At 42.5% G+C, this 18,054-nt stretch overlaps 1 protein-coding gene across 1 annotated transcript in view; it reads left to right on the top strand.

Annotated features, from left to right (window-relative positions):
- Jmy (junction mediating and regulatory protein, p53 cofactor) overlaps positions 1 to 18,054 on the top strand; it is a gene marked incomplete at its 5' end in the record, with an annotated part of 102,777 nt that continues 84,723 nt past the window's right edge. Inside the window, 1 exon segment of the mRNA XM_013514877.1 lies at positions 1 to 367. Coding sequence (XP_013370331.1) covers positions 1 to 367 — 367 coding nt within the window.

Below are 18,054 nucleotides of genomic sequence, written 5' to 3'. Positions count from 1 at the left end.
GCCGGGCGAGGAGTGCAGCTGGGCCGGGCTCTTCTCCTTCCAGGACCTGCGCGCCGTGCACCAGCAGCTGTGCTCCGTGAACTCGCAGCTGGAGCCCTGCCTGCCCGTGTTCCCCGAGGAGCCCTCGGGCATGTGGACCGTGCTGTTCGGGGGCGCGCCCGAGATGAGCGAGCCGGAGGTGGACGCGCTGTGCTACCAGCTGCAGGTCTACCTGGGCCACGGCCTGGACACCTGCGGCTGGAAGATCCTGTCCCAGGTGCTCTTCACTGAGCCCGACGACCCCGAGGAGTACTACGAGAGCCTCAGCGAGCTGCGCCAGAAGGGCTACGAGGAGGTGCTGCAGCGCGCGCGGAGGCGCATCCAGGAGGTGAGCCCGGCGCGGCCCGCGCGCCTGCCCTTCTGGTCGTGTCTGCGCTTTCTGCCCAGCCGCTTGCTTCCCTGTCTGTGAGAACCTTAAGTTTTTAGACCCCCACCCATCAGATGGGTGTTGCGAAGTAGGTGCACTTCTGTTTACTACTTAGTGCCGGTAAAAAGATTTCTCAAAAAAGCTATTCTGTAAACATAGGCTGAATGAACACTACTGTCTGTCCCTGAAGGTTTTTCCACCATAACCGCCCAGACATCAGCTCTTACTGATTAGTGTGGTGTTTATCGACCCGAAATAGTTTGCCTTATGAAAGAGCAAGGTTGATTGTGTTTATGCTCCTTGTGCAGTCTAGCAACGTGGCCACATTTTATTTCGTCTTATTTTACTTTATTTTTTATTTTACTTTATTTTATTTTATTTTGTCTTTTTGAGGCAGGGTCTCGCTAGGCAGTTCAGGCTGGCCTTGAGCTCAGTTTGTAACCCAGGCTGGTCTCGAACTCGCAATGATCCTCCTGCCTCAGCCTCCTGAGGCTGGGATTACAGGCATGCGCCACCACGCCGGGCCAACACATTTTAAATTTACTAGTTTTGGTTTTGGGGACGTACTCTCGGAGGTGGAACCCAAGGGAAGAATTGCTAGGATTGCTAGGCAAGTGCTCTACTCCTGAGTTTCAGCTCTTAGGTTCTTTTTTTGGCGGGGGCGGGGAAGACAGGTTATGTAGTTCAAGTTGAACTCACTTTCGGTGTTTTGTTTTTTAGACAGGGTCCCACTGTGAAGTTCAGGCATGTGCCGAAGCATCTCGAGTGCTGGGATTACCGGCCTTGGCCTTCACCATCACTTTTTTTTTTCGGTCTCTTTGAGACAGGGTCTCGCTATGCAGTTGAGGCTGGCCTTGAGCTCACTTTGTAGCCCAGGCTGGTCTCCAACTCCCAAGGATCCTCTTGCCTCAGCCTCCCCTGTAGTGGGATTACAGGCGTGCGTCACCACGCCCGGTTTTGAATTCACTTTATACATCTGGGTGGCCTTGAACGTACTACAAGCTTCCTGTCTCAGCTTCAGGAGGGAGACAGTTTTTTGCATGCAGTTAAGGCTGATCTCTGAACTCACGAGGATCCTCCTGCCTCTCCACTGCTGGGATTGCAGGTGTGTGCCATCATGCCCTACTAAAATTTGATTTTTGAGATAGGTTCTCCCACAGTTGCCCAGGCTTGCCTTAAGCTAGAGATCTTTCCTTAGTCTCCAGAGTAGATGGGATTATAGTTGTGTACTACCACACCTGGCAATACCATAATACATTTTTGTTTTTGAGGCAGGGTCTCACTGTATAGTTCAGGCTGGCGTTGACTATCATGGCTATCCTCTTGCCTCAGGCTCTTGAGTGTTGTGATTATAGGTGTGCATCTCCACACCTGGCAATACTACAGTATATATCTTTCAGGTGTTTTTTTTTGTTTTTTTGTTTTTTTGTTTTTTTTGGTGCTGGGGAATTGAACTCAGGCCCTTGCCCTTGCCAGGCATTTGCAGTGCTGCTGAGCTTTACTCCCAGTCTGCAGTTCTTTATTTTGGTTTACACTACTTAATGCTAAGTGTCACCCACTGTAATGTGATCCTGGATCTATCCCCCCCCCCCTTTACAGTAGGGATTAAACCCAGGGCTTTCACACTGATCTATATCCCCAACCATTTTTAGTTTTTGAAACAAGTCTTGCCCAGTCACTAAATTGCCCAGGTTCTCTAACTGCCATCTCTTTGCCTCAGCCTCCTGAAGTGTTGGGATTATAAGCATTACACGATCATTTATTTCCCTCTGGGGTCTTAAATTCGTTTTGGAAGGAAGGGACAACTCACATGTACTCCTTGTAGTGTTTTGTTAAAGTTGACTATTTTTTCCTTTGTTTATATTTTTGAGCCAGGGTTTCACCATGTAGCTCAAGTTGGCCTTGAACTACAAATCCTCCCGCTTCAGCATCCAGAGTGCTGGGATTACAAGCATTCACCACCATGCCTGGCTCCTGCACAGTTTTCTTTTAAACCGTAGGAACAAGATTAGTGATTCTTTTTTTTACTCAATATAAAACTAGTTTTTTACACAATGGCAGTATTTTCATCCATTAATGAGTAGAACTTTAATTTTTTAACTTTAATGGTATTCAGAAAAAGTGACTATCCCTGGTATTTGTAGTCAGTGGGTCAGAAATGAGGTGCTAGAGCTAGAGATGTAGTTCAGTGAGACCCTGGTTCAATCCCTGTTACTGCAAACATAACAAAACTGCCAAAAAATACGGTTAGTTTCATAGAGCTCACTAATGGGGAGGGCTACTTTTTTTGTGTATGTGCTAGGGATTGAACCCACAGTCTCCCACATGTTAGGCAAGCACTGTACCACCAACGTACATTCCCGGTCCGTTTAAATTTTGAGGCAGGGTCTCACCAAATTGTCCATTGCTGGCCTGGAGCTTGTGATCTTCCTGCCTCAGCCTCCAGGGTAGCTGGGATTATGTACAGGTATGTACCACCACACAGCGGGAGGGGGAATTTATGATGTTGTTTTGAGTTTATGATTTTTAAAACAGTAACTTTTCCTTATTAAAGTTCTTTTGACCATATTGTATTTTCTTTGAGAGAAAAAATTTAAATTTTAGCAGTTTATTGCATTTGGAAAACAATGTTCATTATAAATGTATTAAACAGTAAATGTATATGTTTTTGGTTGTTCATATAGTTGATTTGAAGACTATTTGGAAAATAGTCATCAAAGACAACAGATAAGTTTGCTTATAATCCCTGGCCTTGTTTACTGGTATTGGGAATTGAATCCAGGGTCTTCCCACTGAGTGACAAGGTCTCAGTAGTGCAGGCTGGCCTCCTTGAACTCACTGTGCAGTGCCGGCTGGCCTCAAACTCACTGTGATCCTATCTCCCTGCCTGCCCCAGCTTGTTCTGTACTGGGAGATGATTTGAGAAGTTGACTGTGGAGAAAGTGTGAAGTGATTAGGAGTGATGTCTTCCATGGGTGAGTAAGATGATGGAAGTGCTTAGGGAACCACATGTTTTTGTGTTCTCTAACTGCATACTTTCTTGGCTATCTCAATAGTTCGAAGTTTGGCCTGGTGTGGTAGCACACACTTGTGATCCCAGCACTCAGAAGGCTGAGGCAGGAGGATTGCCGTGAGTTTGAGGCCAGCCTGAACTGCATACCAAGTCTCAAAAGGACCAAAAAAAAAAAGTCTACAGTAACTTTTTTTTGCAGGGGTGGGGGTGGAACCAAGTTCCTTGCACATTACTCCAATTAGGGGTTTGATCAGAGTGTTGAGCTACGTTTACAGCCCCTCCTGCCTTTTTTAAATTTTATTTTGAGACAAGGTCTTGGTATATTGCTCAGCATGGGTTTGACTTTGGGATCCTTGTGCCTCATACAACAGCTTGTTCAATATTAGATATATCTGGTAATCAAAGACATTTTAACAGATTATATATATATATTTGTATATATATTTTTTTTGTTTTTTTTTTTTTTTTGTCTTCGTGACACGGTTTCGCTATGCAGTTCAGGCTGGCCTTGAGCTCACTTTGTAGCCCAGGCTGGTCTCAAACTCGAAGCAATCCTCCTGCCTCAGCCTCCCAAGTGCTGAGATTACAGGCATGCACCACCACACCTGGCATTTAACAGATAATATTACAAATACAGTCCTGCCATCACATCTTTTCCATTAATTTCTGTGGTTCTATTTTTTGGTCTTTTGTTCTATAGGATTCCTTATCTGTGGAATTCAGACCTATTATTATTGTTGTTTTTTCCTCTCGAAAAGGGTCAATAATTGTTGAAAGAATTAAAATAAAAAACAGACTATACAAGTAGATTGTAAACATATTAAGGTCATTGGCCTTTATAGTATCTTGGAATGCTCTCTTCATACTTTACATGTCTATGAAAATAGACACCCATTTGGTTTGGTTTGGTTTTTTGAGACAGGGTCGCATTATGTAATCTAGGCTGCCCTTGATCTTACTATGTAGCTTAGGCTGGCCTCAAACTCACTGTGATCCTCCTGCCTCAGCCTCCCGAGTGCTGGGATTACAGGTGTGTGACACCGTGCCTGGCAGCCACCATTTTGTAAGCATTCTTAGTATTGGTATATAAAGGACACCAGAGTTTTTACTGCAATAAGAGTTTAAAGGGTATGGGACATGTTTTATGTATTTTTGTAATGCTGGGGATTGAACCTAGGGACCTCATATGTGCTTGGCTGAGTGCTTTAGCACTGAACAACTGCACTCCAGCTCAAGATGTGTACTTTTAAGGTATAATTGTCTATAAATACAATTTTTATAAGTTCGTAGATGTAAATGTAAGGGAACCGTGCTTTCAAAAGGAGAAAAATCTCCTGTAATTGATAATAACTTTAAAATAAGAAGTCTTTATTGGGGCAGTGAGTTCACTGTGAGAAGAGTTACGCATGGGTTTTCATGGGGTTCCTTAAGTAACATGCAAAGTTTTATATGTGGGCAAATTTGGAGAAGAAGGCTTTTATCAAACTTTTGTTTTGTTTTTTGGTTTTTTGGTTTTTCTCCGGTACCAGGAACTGAACTCACCACCTTGCGCTTGCCAGGCAGGCGCTTTTGCCGCTGAGCTAAATCCCCAGCCCCAAACTTTTGAAGGTGTTTCCAAAAAGTTTTAGAGCTGCCATAGTAAATTATCTTTATGAGGTTTTAAGACCCTTAGTGTTTAATTTTTGGAGCGGCCTTAAGATTTAATGCGAGGTCATAAATTATTCCCATATTTTTTTCTCCTAAAGGTTTGTGTTAATGGTTCGCTATCCAGGCATGGTAGCACATACCTGTAATTGAAGCACTCTGAGAGGCTGAGGCAGGAGGATTGCTAGCTCGAACCCAGCCTGGGCAAATTATCGAGACCCTGTCTCAAAGTACAAAATAAAAAAGGAGTAGAGATGTAGGTCAGTGCTGAGGCCTTGGGTTCAGTCCCTAATACTACAAAAGTAAGTAAAAGATCCACAGCTTTGATGAGTTCACTGGGAATTACTTAAGCTTGTGAGAACTTAACCATACTAATAAATTATGTCTCTATAACAGAAGAATTGTAAGATTATATATTATTGAAAGCCTCAATCAAAGAAGACTGAAATTTGTTACTGGCTGGTTTGCTTTGGACTTCTACAAGGTTTAGTGTAGGAAGTGCCATTTATAAAGCAGACACTCAGTCTTGTATGAATGCAAGCCTTATTGTGTGTTTTTGACAGGGTCTCCCTATGTAGTTCAGGCTGGCCTTGAACTCAGCAATACTCCTGCCTGGGCCTCCCAAGTGCTAGGATTATAGGTGTATGTCACTTTAAACAGTGCCAGCAGTGGGCCTTGGTTGTTGGTTAGAGCAGGGGGTTTTGTATCACAGTGTGTGTGTGTGGAAATGGTCCATACTGAAGCTTACTTTTGTTGACCTGGATTTTGTAAATAATGGGTTCTGTATAAGGACAGCTATTTTTGAAATGATTAATTATGGTGCTTTGGCTAGTAAACCTTAATTATGATGGTAGGCTTGATTAAGACCTAAAAGGTCAGTACTTTGGAATTTATTATGTTTACAAAAATGTGCTCAATTCCAACTTCTTTCCCATTTAAACCAGTGTTTGAGAGTCTTGTGTGCTTTCAAAAAGGCACACTGTAGACCCTTTACCCAAGTGTTCGAAATCAGAAAGACCTGGAATTGAAAATTAATTTCTGATGATCTGCTCAGTTATTTAATTAAAAAAAAAACACACACACACACAAAATGTGATTTCTGGGCCGAGGATATAGCTCAGCAGTATAGGTGCCTGCCTGGCAAGCACAGGGTCCTGAGTTCAATTCCCGGTACAAAAAAACCAAACCTCAGTTATTTAATCTCTTTAAATAGGGAAATGGGGAAAAATATCAAAAGGCTTTTATCTTAAGAATTAAGTAAGACCATGAAAAAGTACGTAGCACAGTGCCTGGCCTTTACAGAAGTGACTCTGAGAAAGTATTGTTTTTGTCTTGTTTTGTCTCGAACTCGCAATGATCCTCCTGCCTCAGCCTCCCGAGTGCTGGGATTACAGGCGTGTGCCACCACACCAGGCACTGTTTTTGTCTTTCATAGAAGTAGAATTCTCCAGTTTTTCATTCTACCGTTCTTTTGGAGGTTTTAACTTGTATTGATTGGCACCCTTAGGTACTGGGCTCTTCATGTTCCCTATTTTGATTCTCTCCTCTGTCTTCCAATATAGGCTGTTTTGTTTTTTTTTGTAGTTGTGGTAGGGTCTGGCTATGTAGCCCAGGCTTGCCTTGCCACTTCCCCAGCCTCCCTGTTCTGGGATTGCAGGTGTGGGCTTAACACAGGTTTCGTGATTCTGTGTGCGTGTTGGTTTTGTGGTTTTTTGGTTTTTGGGTTTTTTGCTGTGCTGGGGAAGGACCCCAGGACTTCAAACATGTCAGGTTAACAGTACCATTGAGCTACATCCCAGGTCCAAATGGGTGTTTGATACCTGTTTTATTGAAGCAGAAGTTGAAACTTCAGGAGGATACAGAAACTAAACTCAGTCAAACCTAGATTTGTCTTAATTCAGATTTGTTCCTTTCCTGACAGGCCTTGCCTGTTGGCTGTGTTAAGGTAGAGGATCTAGAGGCTTACTATTTTTTCCTGTGAAGACATTAGCAGACATGTCAGTCTCTTATTTCAAGTCAGGTAGGTATACTTCGGTGGTAGAACACTTGCTTGGCATGAGAGGCTCTGGGCTTGACCCTCAGCACTGGGGAAAAAAGCTTACTTTTAAGATAACTCATTTCAAATTAATGACAAGGTGGGGGCGGTCTGCATGTTGTGTTTTAGAAGAAGGAGGTTGTCTGGAGATGTAAGGGCAGATTTGTATTAGACGAGAGTGCCCAGGCAGTTTATTGGTGCTCCTCCTTCTCCTTAGTGGTGGCTGGGAGCCTGTCTCAGGCTTGATACACTGTATGTTAGGCAAACGCTACTGCTGAGCCACACATCTGGCCCTTAGTCACATTTTGTATCTTCAAATGACTCAGCTAGGCTGGTGTGTTAGCACCTGTAGTCCCGGCTCACTAGAGGCTGCTGCTGCAGATGGATTGCAAATTTGAGGCTATCCTGGGCAATTTGGCCATCTTAAAAAAAAAAAAAAGGCCTGAAGATAAGGCTCAGTGGTAGAGTTAAATCCTCATACCTCAGGCAAAAAAGCTCTGCCAGAAACATTTCCTGACTTTGGAGTATACTTAACAGAAGGAGCAAGGAGAGCTGTTAAGAGGACTATTTGCTAACTAATTCTTTTCCCAATTCTGACTTTCCCGATTCTCTTGGAAAATTAAGGTTAGTTTTACAGATCTAGTGCCCTGTTGAAATTCTGTATGTATATCAGAGATATTGTTAGCAGTTGATGGGTCCCCCAGGGTATCTTTTTCAGGTTCTTTGTGTGCTGAAGAAAGAATTAGACAAGACACACAGAAAAGGTAGTGGGGAATATGCTTTCTTTTTTTGGTTGTTTTGAGACAGGGTTTTGATACGCAGTTCAGGCTGGCCTTGAACACCAAACTTGTGGCAGATCCTCCAGCTTTAGCCTCCCAAGTGCTGGGATTACGGGTGTGTGCCACCACGCCCAGCCTTGGGATGTGCATTTATTGAAGGTGGAGAGGTACATAATGCAGGATCAGAGTAGCCCTGGAGGGTAAAAGAAAGGGTCTTCTGTATCTGGAATTCCTGAACTGGCTTCTCACTCATGCAGAGAAGGCATTGGGATGTTAAAACTCAGTCTGTTTCCAGATTTAGAGTATCCTGTGCTTGGTTTTGTATCAGCCCTCATTTTCTGTCTCTGTAACAGAATTTTAGAAGGCCTCGGATACCGTCTCATTGGGCACCCAAGCCATGACCCATGATTAGGTATAGACAGGTAGTAGAAGTAGGCTCAGGGTATGACAGACTGGTTACAATGGAAGAAAGGTTTTATCTGACAACTTCTGTCTGGAGGCATCAAAAGTCAGGACGGTACATGTTGGGGGTGAGGGAGCTGCATCCTTTTAGGACCTACGTCCTAGGGGAAGTGTCAGCCTTGTACCTGGATCCCTTGTCTAATCATATATATCCCTGTGAAAACAGTGCAAAGTGCTGTTACTATAACACAGCGATGAAGTTAAGTGAATTTTTAAAGATTCTTAACTAATAATGAAAGATTTAAGTTGGAAACTTGAAATAATCGTTTTAATGCTAATCATTTTCTTCATTCCTGTGTACAAGTAAATGTTTGGCCATTTTTCATCTCTGAGGAAAAAGTAAGTGTAGGAAAAAAGATGGCTGTGCTTCTAGGTTAGCACTTCAGTAAAGTGAAGACGTGGAGGCTAGCAGCAGGATGGCAGCTTCCTGATAATTTATATTATGTGGTAGTTTCTCTGCTTGTGGCTTCACATCACATGAAGACCAGTCCACCAGATACTTCAGACATGAAATCTGGCCATGTGTCTTCCTTGCTAGAACAGGCCAATTTAAACACTTTAATACTGTGATTATGGGTGTGTGTGGGAGAGGGAAGATGGGTGGGAGGAGTAATTTTCAAATCTGACAGCTGGGCCGGGCATGGTGGCACACACATGCCAATAACCCCGGCATTCTGAGAAGCTGAGGCAGGAAGATCACACATTCGAGCCTGGCCTGGGCAACTTAGTGATTTAGTGAGACCCTGTGTAATAAATAAAAAACTTCTTTTAAGGCTTTGTTTCATTCCCCAGTACCACAGCAGAACAAAGTATAGCAGCTGTTATGTTTGAAATTAGCTGCCATGATTTCCTGATACTTCATATGTAACCTTAAGTAATTCATCAGTCTATTCCTTTTCTCTCTTGTTTTATTGGCCCTTTTGTTGACTATAAAATACTGTGTTGTTGGCTTGAAAATACAAGTTAGGGCTGGGCGTGGTGGTGTATGCCTATAATCCCAGAACTAGGGACACTGAGGCAAAATGAATTTAAGACCAGCCCTGAATATAGTGAGACTGTGTCTCAAACTCCTCCCCAAAGTATAGGTATTTTAACCATCAAGGAACTTCTCACCTTGTTTTTTGTTGTTGTTGTTGTTGTTCTGTTTGAGACAGGGTCTTACTACTAGCCCAGGCTGTCCTTGAACTGAGTTCATTGTCCTGCCTCAGTGTCCCGAGTGCTGCAGTTATAAATATGCGCCACTATGTCTGCCAACCTTGATGGTTGAATGAATACTTGTTGTGTTTGTATTTTTTAATTTTGTTTTGTTAGTAACAGGGACTTTTCCTGTGGCTCTTTTCACTCTGATAGGCCAGCATCTGCTTTTTCAGTGTGCCTCAAATTTAGTACCATTAGTTGTTAATAGGAGAAAAATTAATTTGCATAAGTAAGAGGCATAGGCATTGAAGACTAAGTAATGATTCTTGGTGCTTTTAGTTTTTTGTTTTTTTTTTTTTTGGTTTTTTTCTCTGGTACCGGGAACCGAACTCACAACCTTGCGCTTGCCAGGCAGGCGCTTTGCTGCTGAGCTAAATCCCCAGCCCCGGTGCTTTTAGTTTTTGATAGAGATAGTGAAGCTAGTTTGACTTTTCAGGCTTCTTGTAACATAGTAAGTTATTAAAATAGCAGACACAGTGACCAAGAAGTATTTGTTCACCAATAAGCTTAGAAAAGTTTGAGGATTTTTTAGGGTTCTATTTTGCATTGCTGGGAATCTACCAAGAGCTCATGCATAGTAGGCAAGTGCTGTATCCTTTTTTTTTTTTTGATTTTTCTCTGGTACTGGGAACCGAACTCAAAACCTTGTGCTTCCCAGGCAGGCACTTTGCCGCTGAGCTAAATCCCCAGCCCCGAAGTGCTGTATCCTTGACCTAGGTCTTCCAGGCCCGGAGATATTTTCTTAAATGTGGAGACTTGCCTTTTTGTGCTTATCCTTGAGGTGTTTGTTTCTATTTTTTTTTAATTTTAATTTTTTGGTTTTTGATTTTTTTTTTTTTTTTGAGACAGGGTCTTGCTTTGTGTTATAGGCTGGTCTTGAACCCACTGTATAGCCCAGGCTGGCCTTGACCGTGCAATGAATCTCTTGCCTCAGCCTCGCAAGTGCTGCAAATACAGGCATGTGCCACCACACCCAGCCAGAAAAGTTTTTTTTTTTTTTTTTTTTTAATTTTAAAGAGTAAAAGAAGGATAACATAATAATAGGGGGGACTTAGCAAATTACAGACAAAATGGTAGGAAATTATCAATGGTTATTGTTTTACATATTGTTATCTACAAAATAGTTTCTTAGGAAGACAAATAGACAAATAATAGTGAGTTAGAGACAAAAGAGGTAGGAGATTATCAATAGTTGTTGTACTATACTTTGGTATCTTCAAAGTGGCTTCTAAAGAAAATAAATAGAGCTATACATGAGTGACCTATTGAAAAATCATTAACTATTCTCAATGGTTGTTGTAGGAAACACATAATAATAAACATACATCCATTTATGAAATAGGATAGGAACATTACAAACTTTAGACAGTTATGGATAGATTAGTAGGAAAATATCAATGGCTGCTGTAATACATGGTGGTATCTTCAGAGTGGTTTCTCAGGAAGACAGAGATATGCAAGAAGGATCTAATAAGTAGTTACAGCCTAAGGGTTGTCAAAAATAGCATTTTACCTCCTCACCAGTGACTCCTTTCACTGAGGTATGATGGCTGGAAGGAAGGCCAGGATTGAAAAGAAGGACCGAGAGACTTGCACCTGTGTCTAGCAACAGGCTGTTTTCTTGTTCCTCCATAGTCACAATTACCCAGGACTCCTCGATGGAGATGACAGTCTGGCCAGAGGGAGAAGGCAGAGCATGCCCCAAGCCCTCTCATTCCTGTTGGACTAACTGGTATCATGGGTCTGAGCTCTGGGGCCTCCACCTCAGAGGGCAGACCGATCTCCAGTGGTCTCCTTTGCATCCAGGGCATGGCCCATGGGGCCTCTTAGGGCAGTTCCTCTTGAGGTGGCCTGGCTTTTAACAGTGGTAGCCGATGAATGCAGTTGTCGAGTTCTTCTTGGGGCCCCGGGAATCAGACCTGGGATCTGTTTCTCTTAGTGGTGCAGCAAAAGCAGCTGCTTTTTCTCGGTTTCTTTGTTTTCTCTCCTTGGCCTCCTCCTCATCATGGCTATAGAATACTGAGGAGGCAATTCTTACTAACATCTCAAGTGCTCTGTCTGGGGTGAATGCCATTCTTTGTAGCTTTTTCTCTCCAGCTTCCCATTGCATTGGGACCCCACAACCAGTTAGTGTCCTCTCCCCAACTGTCAGCACAGGCAGCAGGAATCTTGCTGCAGACCTCTCCAGAGCTCCACCACAGCCTGTACTATCAGGGGAAGGATGGCTTCCAGAGAGTCTCTGCAGGTTTTGTGCAAGGTCCTCCTGGTTTACAGCTTCCAAACGGCTTTCATGAACACAGTCCAGAGGACCTCTGACTCCTCTGGCTTAGTATGTATTCTCATGTTCTCCAAGTCCTTGTTCACCAGCTGCTCCTCCGCTGACTCTGGACCTTTCTGGTTCTCAATGTCAGGAGCAAGAGTGACCTGTTGTATGACAGGTATTCCCAGGGGTTTCTCCATGTTTGAATGATTCAGACACATCTGTGGGTGGGCATCTGCAGTTGGTGCATGGTGGGCCAATTGTGTCAATGTTACTCTATGTCATGGTAGTTCTCATCGAATCAGTGGTGGCCGGCCTGAGGGCTGGCGTGCAACAGCGCTCACCACCGTGTGGCTTCCTGTGTACCAGAGCCCCTCCTCCCAGGTGCCCCTTAGGCTGGGGGCTGGCCCAAGGGCCGGTGCTCCCTGCCCGAGGCTCCCCATGCGCCCGGGACCCTCCCTCCGGGAGCCTACGAGGCAGGAAGCTAGCCAGCTGTAAGACCGGCGCTCCCTGCCTGTGGCTCCCTGTGCGCCAGAAGCCCTCCTTCCGGGGAACTCGACTAAAAAGTTGTATTTTTAAAAATGAGTTTTACATGTAAGAAAGGCATATGTATTCTGGTTCAGAACTTTATGGATAACATAAGGAGGCACAAATTCAAAATACCCTCCTTTGGAATTACAATAATCTATAAACCTAGACAAAACAGACAATTATATTATATGTACATGATCAAAGTTTTCCAGAAGCCACAGTCATCAGGCAAGTACTTTTACTGGTAGACACTAGTTGGACATATTTCAATTTGACATGAACTGATAGAGAAATATAGATAAGGCTCTTCTGTGATATGTCTACCCCCATCAGACCTATTGTAATTGCTTAGTATATTTTACAATACTTTACTACAGCTTGAAAAGTCTACTACATAAAATTACAATCATACATAGTTTAAAATTCAAGGACAAGCTGGGTGTAGTGGCACACACATATAATCCCAGTGCTCAGCTGCTTCCCATTTAACTCTGTTTGAACAAGTAGAAAGAGCACACTATGAATAAAGGAAAGTATGGTGTAGTATAGCAGTATGTAAACCAGAACAGTTACCTGTCCTTGAGTGTGTGCTGTACATATCAGAATGCTATACTTTTATACAGCTGGCAGCACAGTAGGTTTGTTTACATCGGCATCGTCACAGATTCGGGACTAAGATGTGTTGCACTATGGTACACTTCTGCTGTGACTTCATGAGGCAATAGGAATTTTTCAGCAACCTTATAATTTTAAGGGATCACCCTCATGTGGCCTGCAGCTGACTGAAAGATTGTCATGTGGGACATGACTGTAACATGTTTTGGGGATCTTTTTATTTTTTGGTTTTTTTGGTGTTACTGGGATTGAACCCAAACCTTTTTATTTTATTCAGAGACAGCGTCTCACTAGTTGCCCAGGCAGCCTGGAACTTGTTACATCATACCCCTCAGCCTGCTGAAGGGGTGGGATTGCACATGTGTGCCATCTCACCAGGCTTATAGTGTGCATTTCCATTCTGATTTTTTGAGATAGTCTCTCTCACTATGTAAATCAGGCTGGCCTCAAGTTCACAGTGATCCTCCTGCCTTCACTTCCTGAGTGCTGGAATTACAGGTGTGTGCCACCATGCCCAGTGCATTTTTATGTATAGGCATAAACTAGATTTTGTAAATTTTTATTCCAGGAAAGGCCAAGGTGGTTAATGTAGCTTTTGCTTCATCTCAACCCTGAATTGCATGTATAAATATAGGTCAACTAGTTAACTGAAGTAGTCTCTTAATGTTTAGTTTTGAAATGTTGAAGCCATTATAGAAGAGTATGTGTCACGTTTAAGGGCTCATTACCCCCAAAGAACAACACTAGGTATACTGCTGTGCTTTTAAGAGGAAGTACAGTTATTCCATCTTCCAAACTACATTTATGTGTATGTATATAGTCTGCCAAAAAATGTATACACACTTGAGGAAAAGAAAAACTTGTATAAATATTTTAATACTAAATGTATTGAAGCATCATGAGGTTAATACAAATTACCTTTGTCTTCTACTATCACAAGAGGTGCTCAAAATGGTGGCCATTAGCTTCCAGATGTTTATAGTAGTACGACAGATTACTGCTTGGTTAACCTTAGTCATTGAGATTGCTGCGCATGAATTTTCAATTTCTTCTCTAAGGGCCGGCAATGTAGTAGATTTTCTTCAATATATAACATCCTCTAGGGTCCCCCATATGAAGGTAACACCATCTGTTGGAAAAAATGTACTGTTTTTTTTTTTGCCCCTGTGAAGTGTGTAGACTTTTTTTGGGCTAACTCTGTATATGTATATGTGTATGTATATGTATGTATATACAGTGGTGCCTCAGTTCATGAAATTAATTCTTTCCACGGTGCTAGCCACAAACCAAATTGAATAAGTACTGAATCAAATCCAATGGTTAGGTTCACTGTTGACCTTATGGGGAAATTTGTATGTAGTTTGACTTTTCTTAAGTTGCTGAGTTTTGTCAGTATGAAAGTTTAACATATTAAGTGAAATTTTTTTCAGCTCTCAACTGAAATTCCAGGCTCCTCCTGCTCTGTGGTCAGAGTTCTAGTTCTGTATTTCCAACTTTCCCTTGCACCTGAATGGTCCTGCCTTTTCTCTTTTCCAGCCTGCTTTCCCCCAGTGTGTCCTCCACCTGCCACTTCCGCCTTGGCCTGTGGCTGCCTTTAGTCTGAGTGCACTGTTTCCATAGATTTTTCTGATCCCACTCATTCCTAGAATTACTTAATCCTTCCAAATATGGTATCCGATTCTGAGAAGTCATTCATTATGATGTGGGACTGGTTTTACAACAGGTTTGTTTTTCAGTGTGGACACATTGATTTCAAAATGCATACTTACTCAGAAATGTTAATTGTGACATTTAGAGCTGGAGGGATGTGGAATAGCTCACACTTTCCCTTGTTGTCTCTGTACTCACCTTAGTCCCATCTCTCATGACAGGGACTCCGGGCTGGTTTTTCCTCTCTTCTAATTTCTTTGCAGGGTAGCCTTTCTATACTGAGCTCCCTAACCACTTAGTGTAGCTTTCTGCCTACCTGTCCAGCACCAGCAAACACACACCAACAAAGGACAGCCTTTCCCTGACAGATCTTGTCTTGTAAACGGAGTCCAGACCAGATCATGGTTAACCTGCTGGTCTTCTCTTACTCTGTTCTCTATGCAAACCTTTTCATTGTAGCCGAACTATTCTACCCATCACCCATATGCTCTTGTTTTCTCTGCATTGTTCTGAGTTCCCCTCCCCAGTCCTTGGAGTGAGGGCACCCAGGTTCTACCCTTCTTTCCACGCTAGATCCAGTCAAGAGGCTCTCTGGTAAAAGGTCATTTCTATCCACTGAGAGAAATTGGGAATTGTTTTAGAAATTCACAGATCACATTTCTTTCAGAAATCAGAGCGGCCTTAGTTAAAGCTTACATTGTTTAACTGCTACCTTGGGTTTTCTCTTTTTATGCAGGGACACTGCCTTTAAAATGTAAATCTCTCAGAGACAAAGACAGATTTTGTTGTTTTCAAACACCTCCTCTCTCCCAGTGTATTCAGTATGCCTTTAGTAAAGGCATACTGTTCTTCGATCCATTTTAAAGTTTCTGTAGATAGGCTGGGGATATGGCTCAGCCGCACGGCGCCAGCCTGGCAAACACGAGGTCCTGAGTTTGATTCCTGGTTCCCAAAAAAAGAGTTTCTGTAGATAACGTTTATGTGATAGAACATGTTCATGTCTTTTAACAGAAGATGTGTGTTTCCCTGGGAGTAAAATGTAAAATTTATCACTTATCTTTAAAGTACAGACCCTCAAAATCATTTTTTAGTTAGCAGTTTGGTTCATTAGTAGTGAGGCCAGTCTAGCTGGGCAACCTAGCAAGACCCTGTCTCAAAAATAAAAAGAGCTGGTGGGAGGAGTACAGTGGTAGAGCACCATTGGGCTCAATTCCTAGCCTCACACATGCAAAAAAGAAAGGCAAATCTAGCTAAATTAGAGAAATAAAGTTATGAAACTATGTATAGAAAATTGTAGCTTCAAGTTTATATTAGGACCTTTGAAAACTATTACTCGAAGATCTCTTAATGATAGCGCTACTATGGTTTGCATTGTGAGTACCATGGAAGCCCCACGTGGTAAATTCATGGGGACCACATGGTGTTGGGAGGTGGAGGAGCCTTTAGAATGGGGCAGGGTAGAAGGTGCCCGGCCCAGTACTGTGGGACCACTGACCATGGCCTGAAACCATGAGCTGAAGTACACTTTTCTCCTTTAAGTTTACTTTCCCTGGTGTTTTGGCACAGTGATGGAGAGCAAACACAGTAGTAACAGTTTTATAATCCCAAAGTGAAGTGATGACTCTAGCTCCATCTCCCAAGGAAAAACTGGTACAGGGTCACTCAGTGGTCTTCTCTTTTTATTTTTTAATTTTTATTTATGTATGTTTTTTTGGTACCAGGAATTGAACTTGAGACCTTGTGCTTGCCAGGCAGGCACTTATGCCACTGAATTAGTTATACCCCTGGCCCAAGGTCTTCTCTTTTTAGAGTTTGAAAAAGAAAATTTATTGAGTGGTAATAGTTGTAGGTGTCTGTATGATAATTTTAATATTTTGGTTTATTTAAACATTGTATTATTGATGTGCTTAAAACATTTAGGTTATTTATCTCAAACATTTGTCATTTCTTTGTGATAAGAGTTTTCAAATGTTCCCTCTCCTGGCTGTTTTGAGTCTATGATGCAGTATTTCCTAACTGGAATCACCCTTTTGTCTGTCTGTGACTGTATTACACTTGCTCTTAGCCAGAAGGCCAAGAAGTGATGACTGTGACTTTGTTATCCTGTTAGTAGTTTCTTTCCATTTCCTCTTCTGTCTCCTTCCCAACTGTTGTAGTTACTCACTGTTCTGCTTACTGGTTCTAAGAGCTGAGCTGAAAGGAAAGATTTTTGAGTTGTAATTTCCTTGAGAACCTAGTGAAGATTATGAGTCCTTATGCTAGAGAACTTTGTGTATTAAGCAGAATTTTGTTTCAGATACCAGGTAGTTGAGAATTAAGAGCCTATTGAGCATGGTGGCGCATGCCTGTAATCTCAGCACTCGGGAGGCTGAGGCAGGAGGATCGTTGAGAGTTCGAGACCAGCCTGGGCTACAAAGTGAGCTCAAGACCAGTTTGAACTGCATAGTGAGACCCTGTCTCAAAAAAACAAAAACAAAAACAAACAAAAAAGAGCCCATTGAAATTTGATTGCAATGGGGAACAAATAAAAAAAAAGTATCAATTAGGGAAGCTAAAACGAAGGAAAAGAAATTCTACTTCATGTCTTTCATGGGATTCAATAGAGCAAAATAATTTTCAGAAATTTCACAAGAGGTTTTATTTTTTTGAGACAGGGTCTTGCTATGTAGTGCTGGCTGGCCTTGAACTCACTATGTAGCTCAGGCTGGCCTTAAACTCGTGGTGATCCTCCTGCTTCAGCCTCCCTTGTGCTGGGATTGCAACACAAGAGATTTTAATGCCAAAATAATCTAAATCCAAAACTTTACATGCTGTAATCCTAGCACTCCGGAGGCTGAGGCAGGAGGGTTACTGTGAGTTCAGAGCCAGCCAGGGCTACATAGTGAGTTCAGGGTCAGCCTGAAGTACAGAGAGAGACCTTTCTCAAAATCAAAAATAAAAACAGACCAAAAAAAAAGGCAAATAACCCAGAACTTTACTTTGCAATCTGTACTTCCCATCTGTTGTATGGCTTGTTCTTTGCCCTTCTGAACCCTTTGTAGGCCTATTGTATTTACTTACATTCAGATCCATTGACATTGCTACTCAGTGTCTTAGGGAATCCTCCCACTCTAGCAGACCTACAGCTTCCTCTTTTAGATCCATCTTCTAATTGATATTAATAGTAATAATAATGTTTTCTTTGAGACAGGGTCTTGCTATATAGTCCAGGCTGTTTGTGAACTTGCAGTGATCCTTCTGCCTCAGCCTCCCAAGTACTAGGACTATAGGTGTGTGCCATCAGGCCAGGCTACCTCTCCCCCATTTTAAATGCAAGTTCTTTTCCATCCCTTTGAACCTAAATAATCAAATTATCATTATATTTTCTTCTGCCTTTTATTTCTTGGGTGGTGCTGGGGATTGAACCCCAGGCCTTGTGCATGCAAGACAAGATCTCTGCCACTGAGGCACATCCCTAGCCCT

Source organism: Chinchilla lanigera, unplaced genomic scaffold, assembly GCF_000276665.1.
Source record: "Chinchilla lanigera isolate Chin_1 unplaced genomic scaffold, ChiLan1.0 scaffold00024, whole genome shotgun sequence".
NCBI lineage: Eukaryota > Metazoa > Chordata > Mammalia > Rodentia > Chinchillidae > Chinchilla > Chinchilla lanigera.
This window is presented reverse-complemented; position numbering and strand designations above follow the sequence as displayed.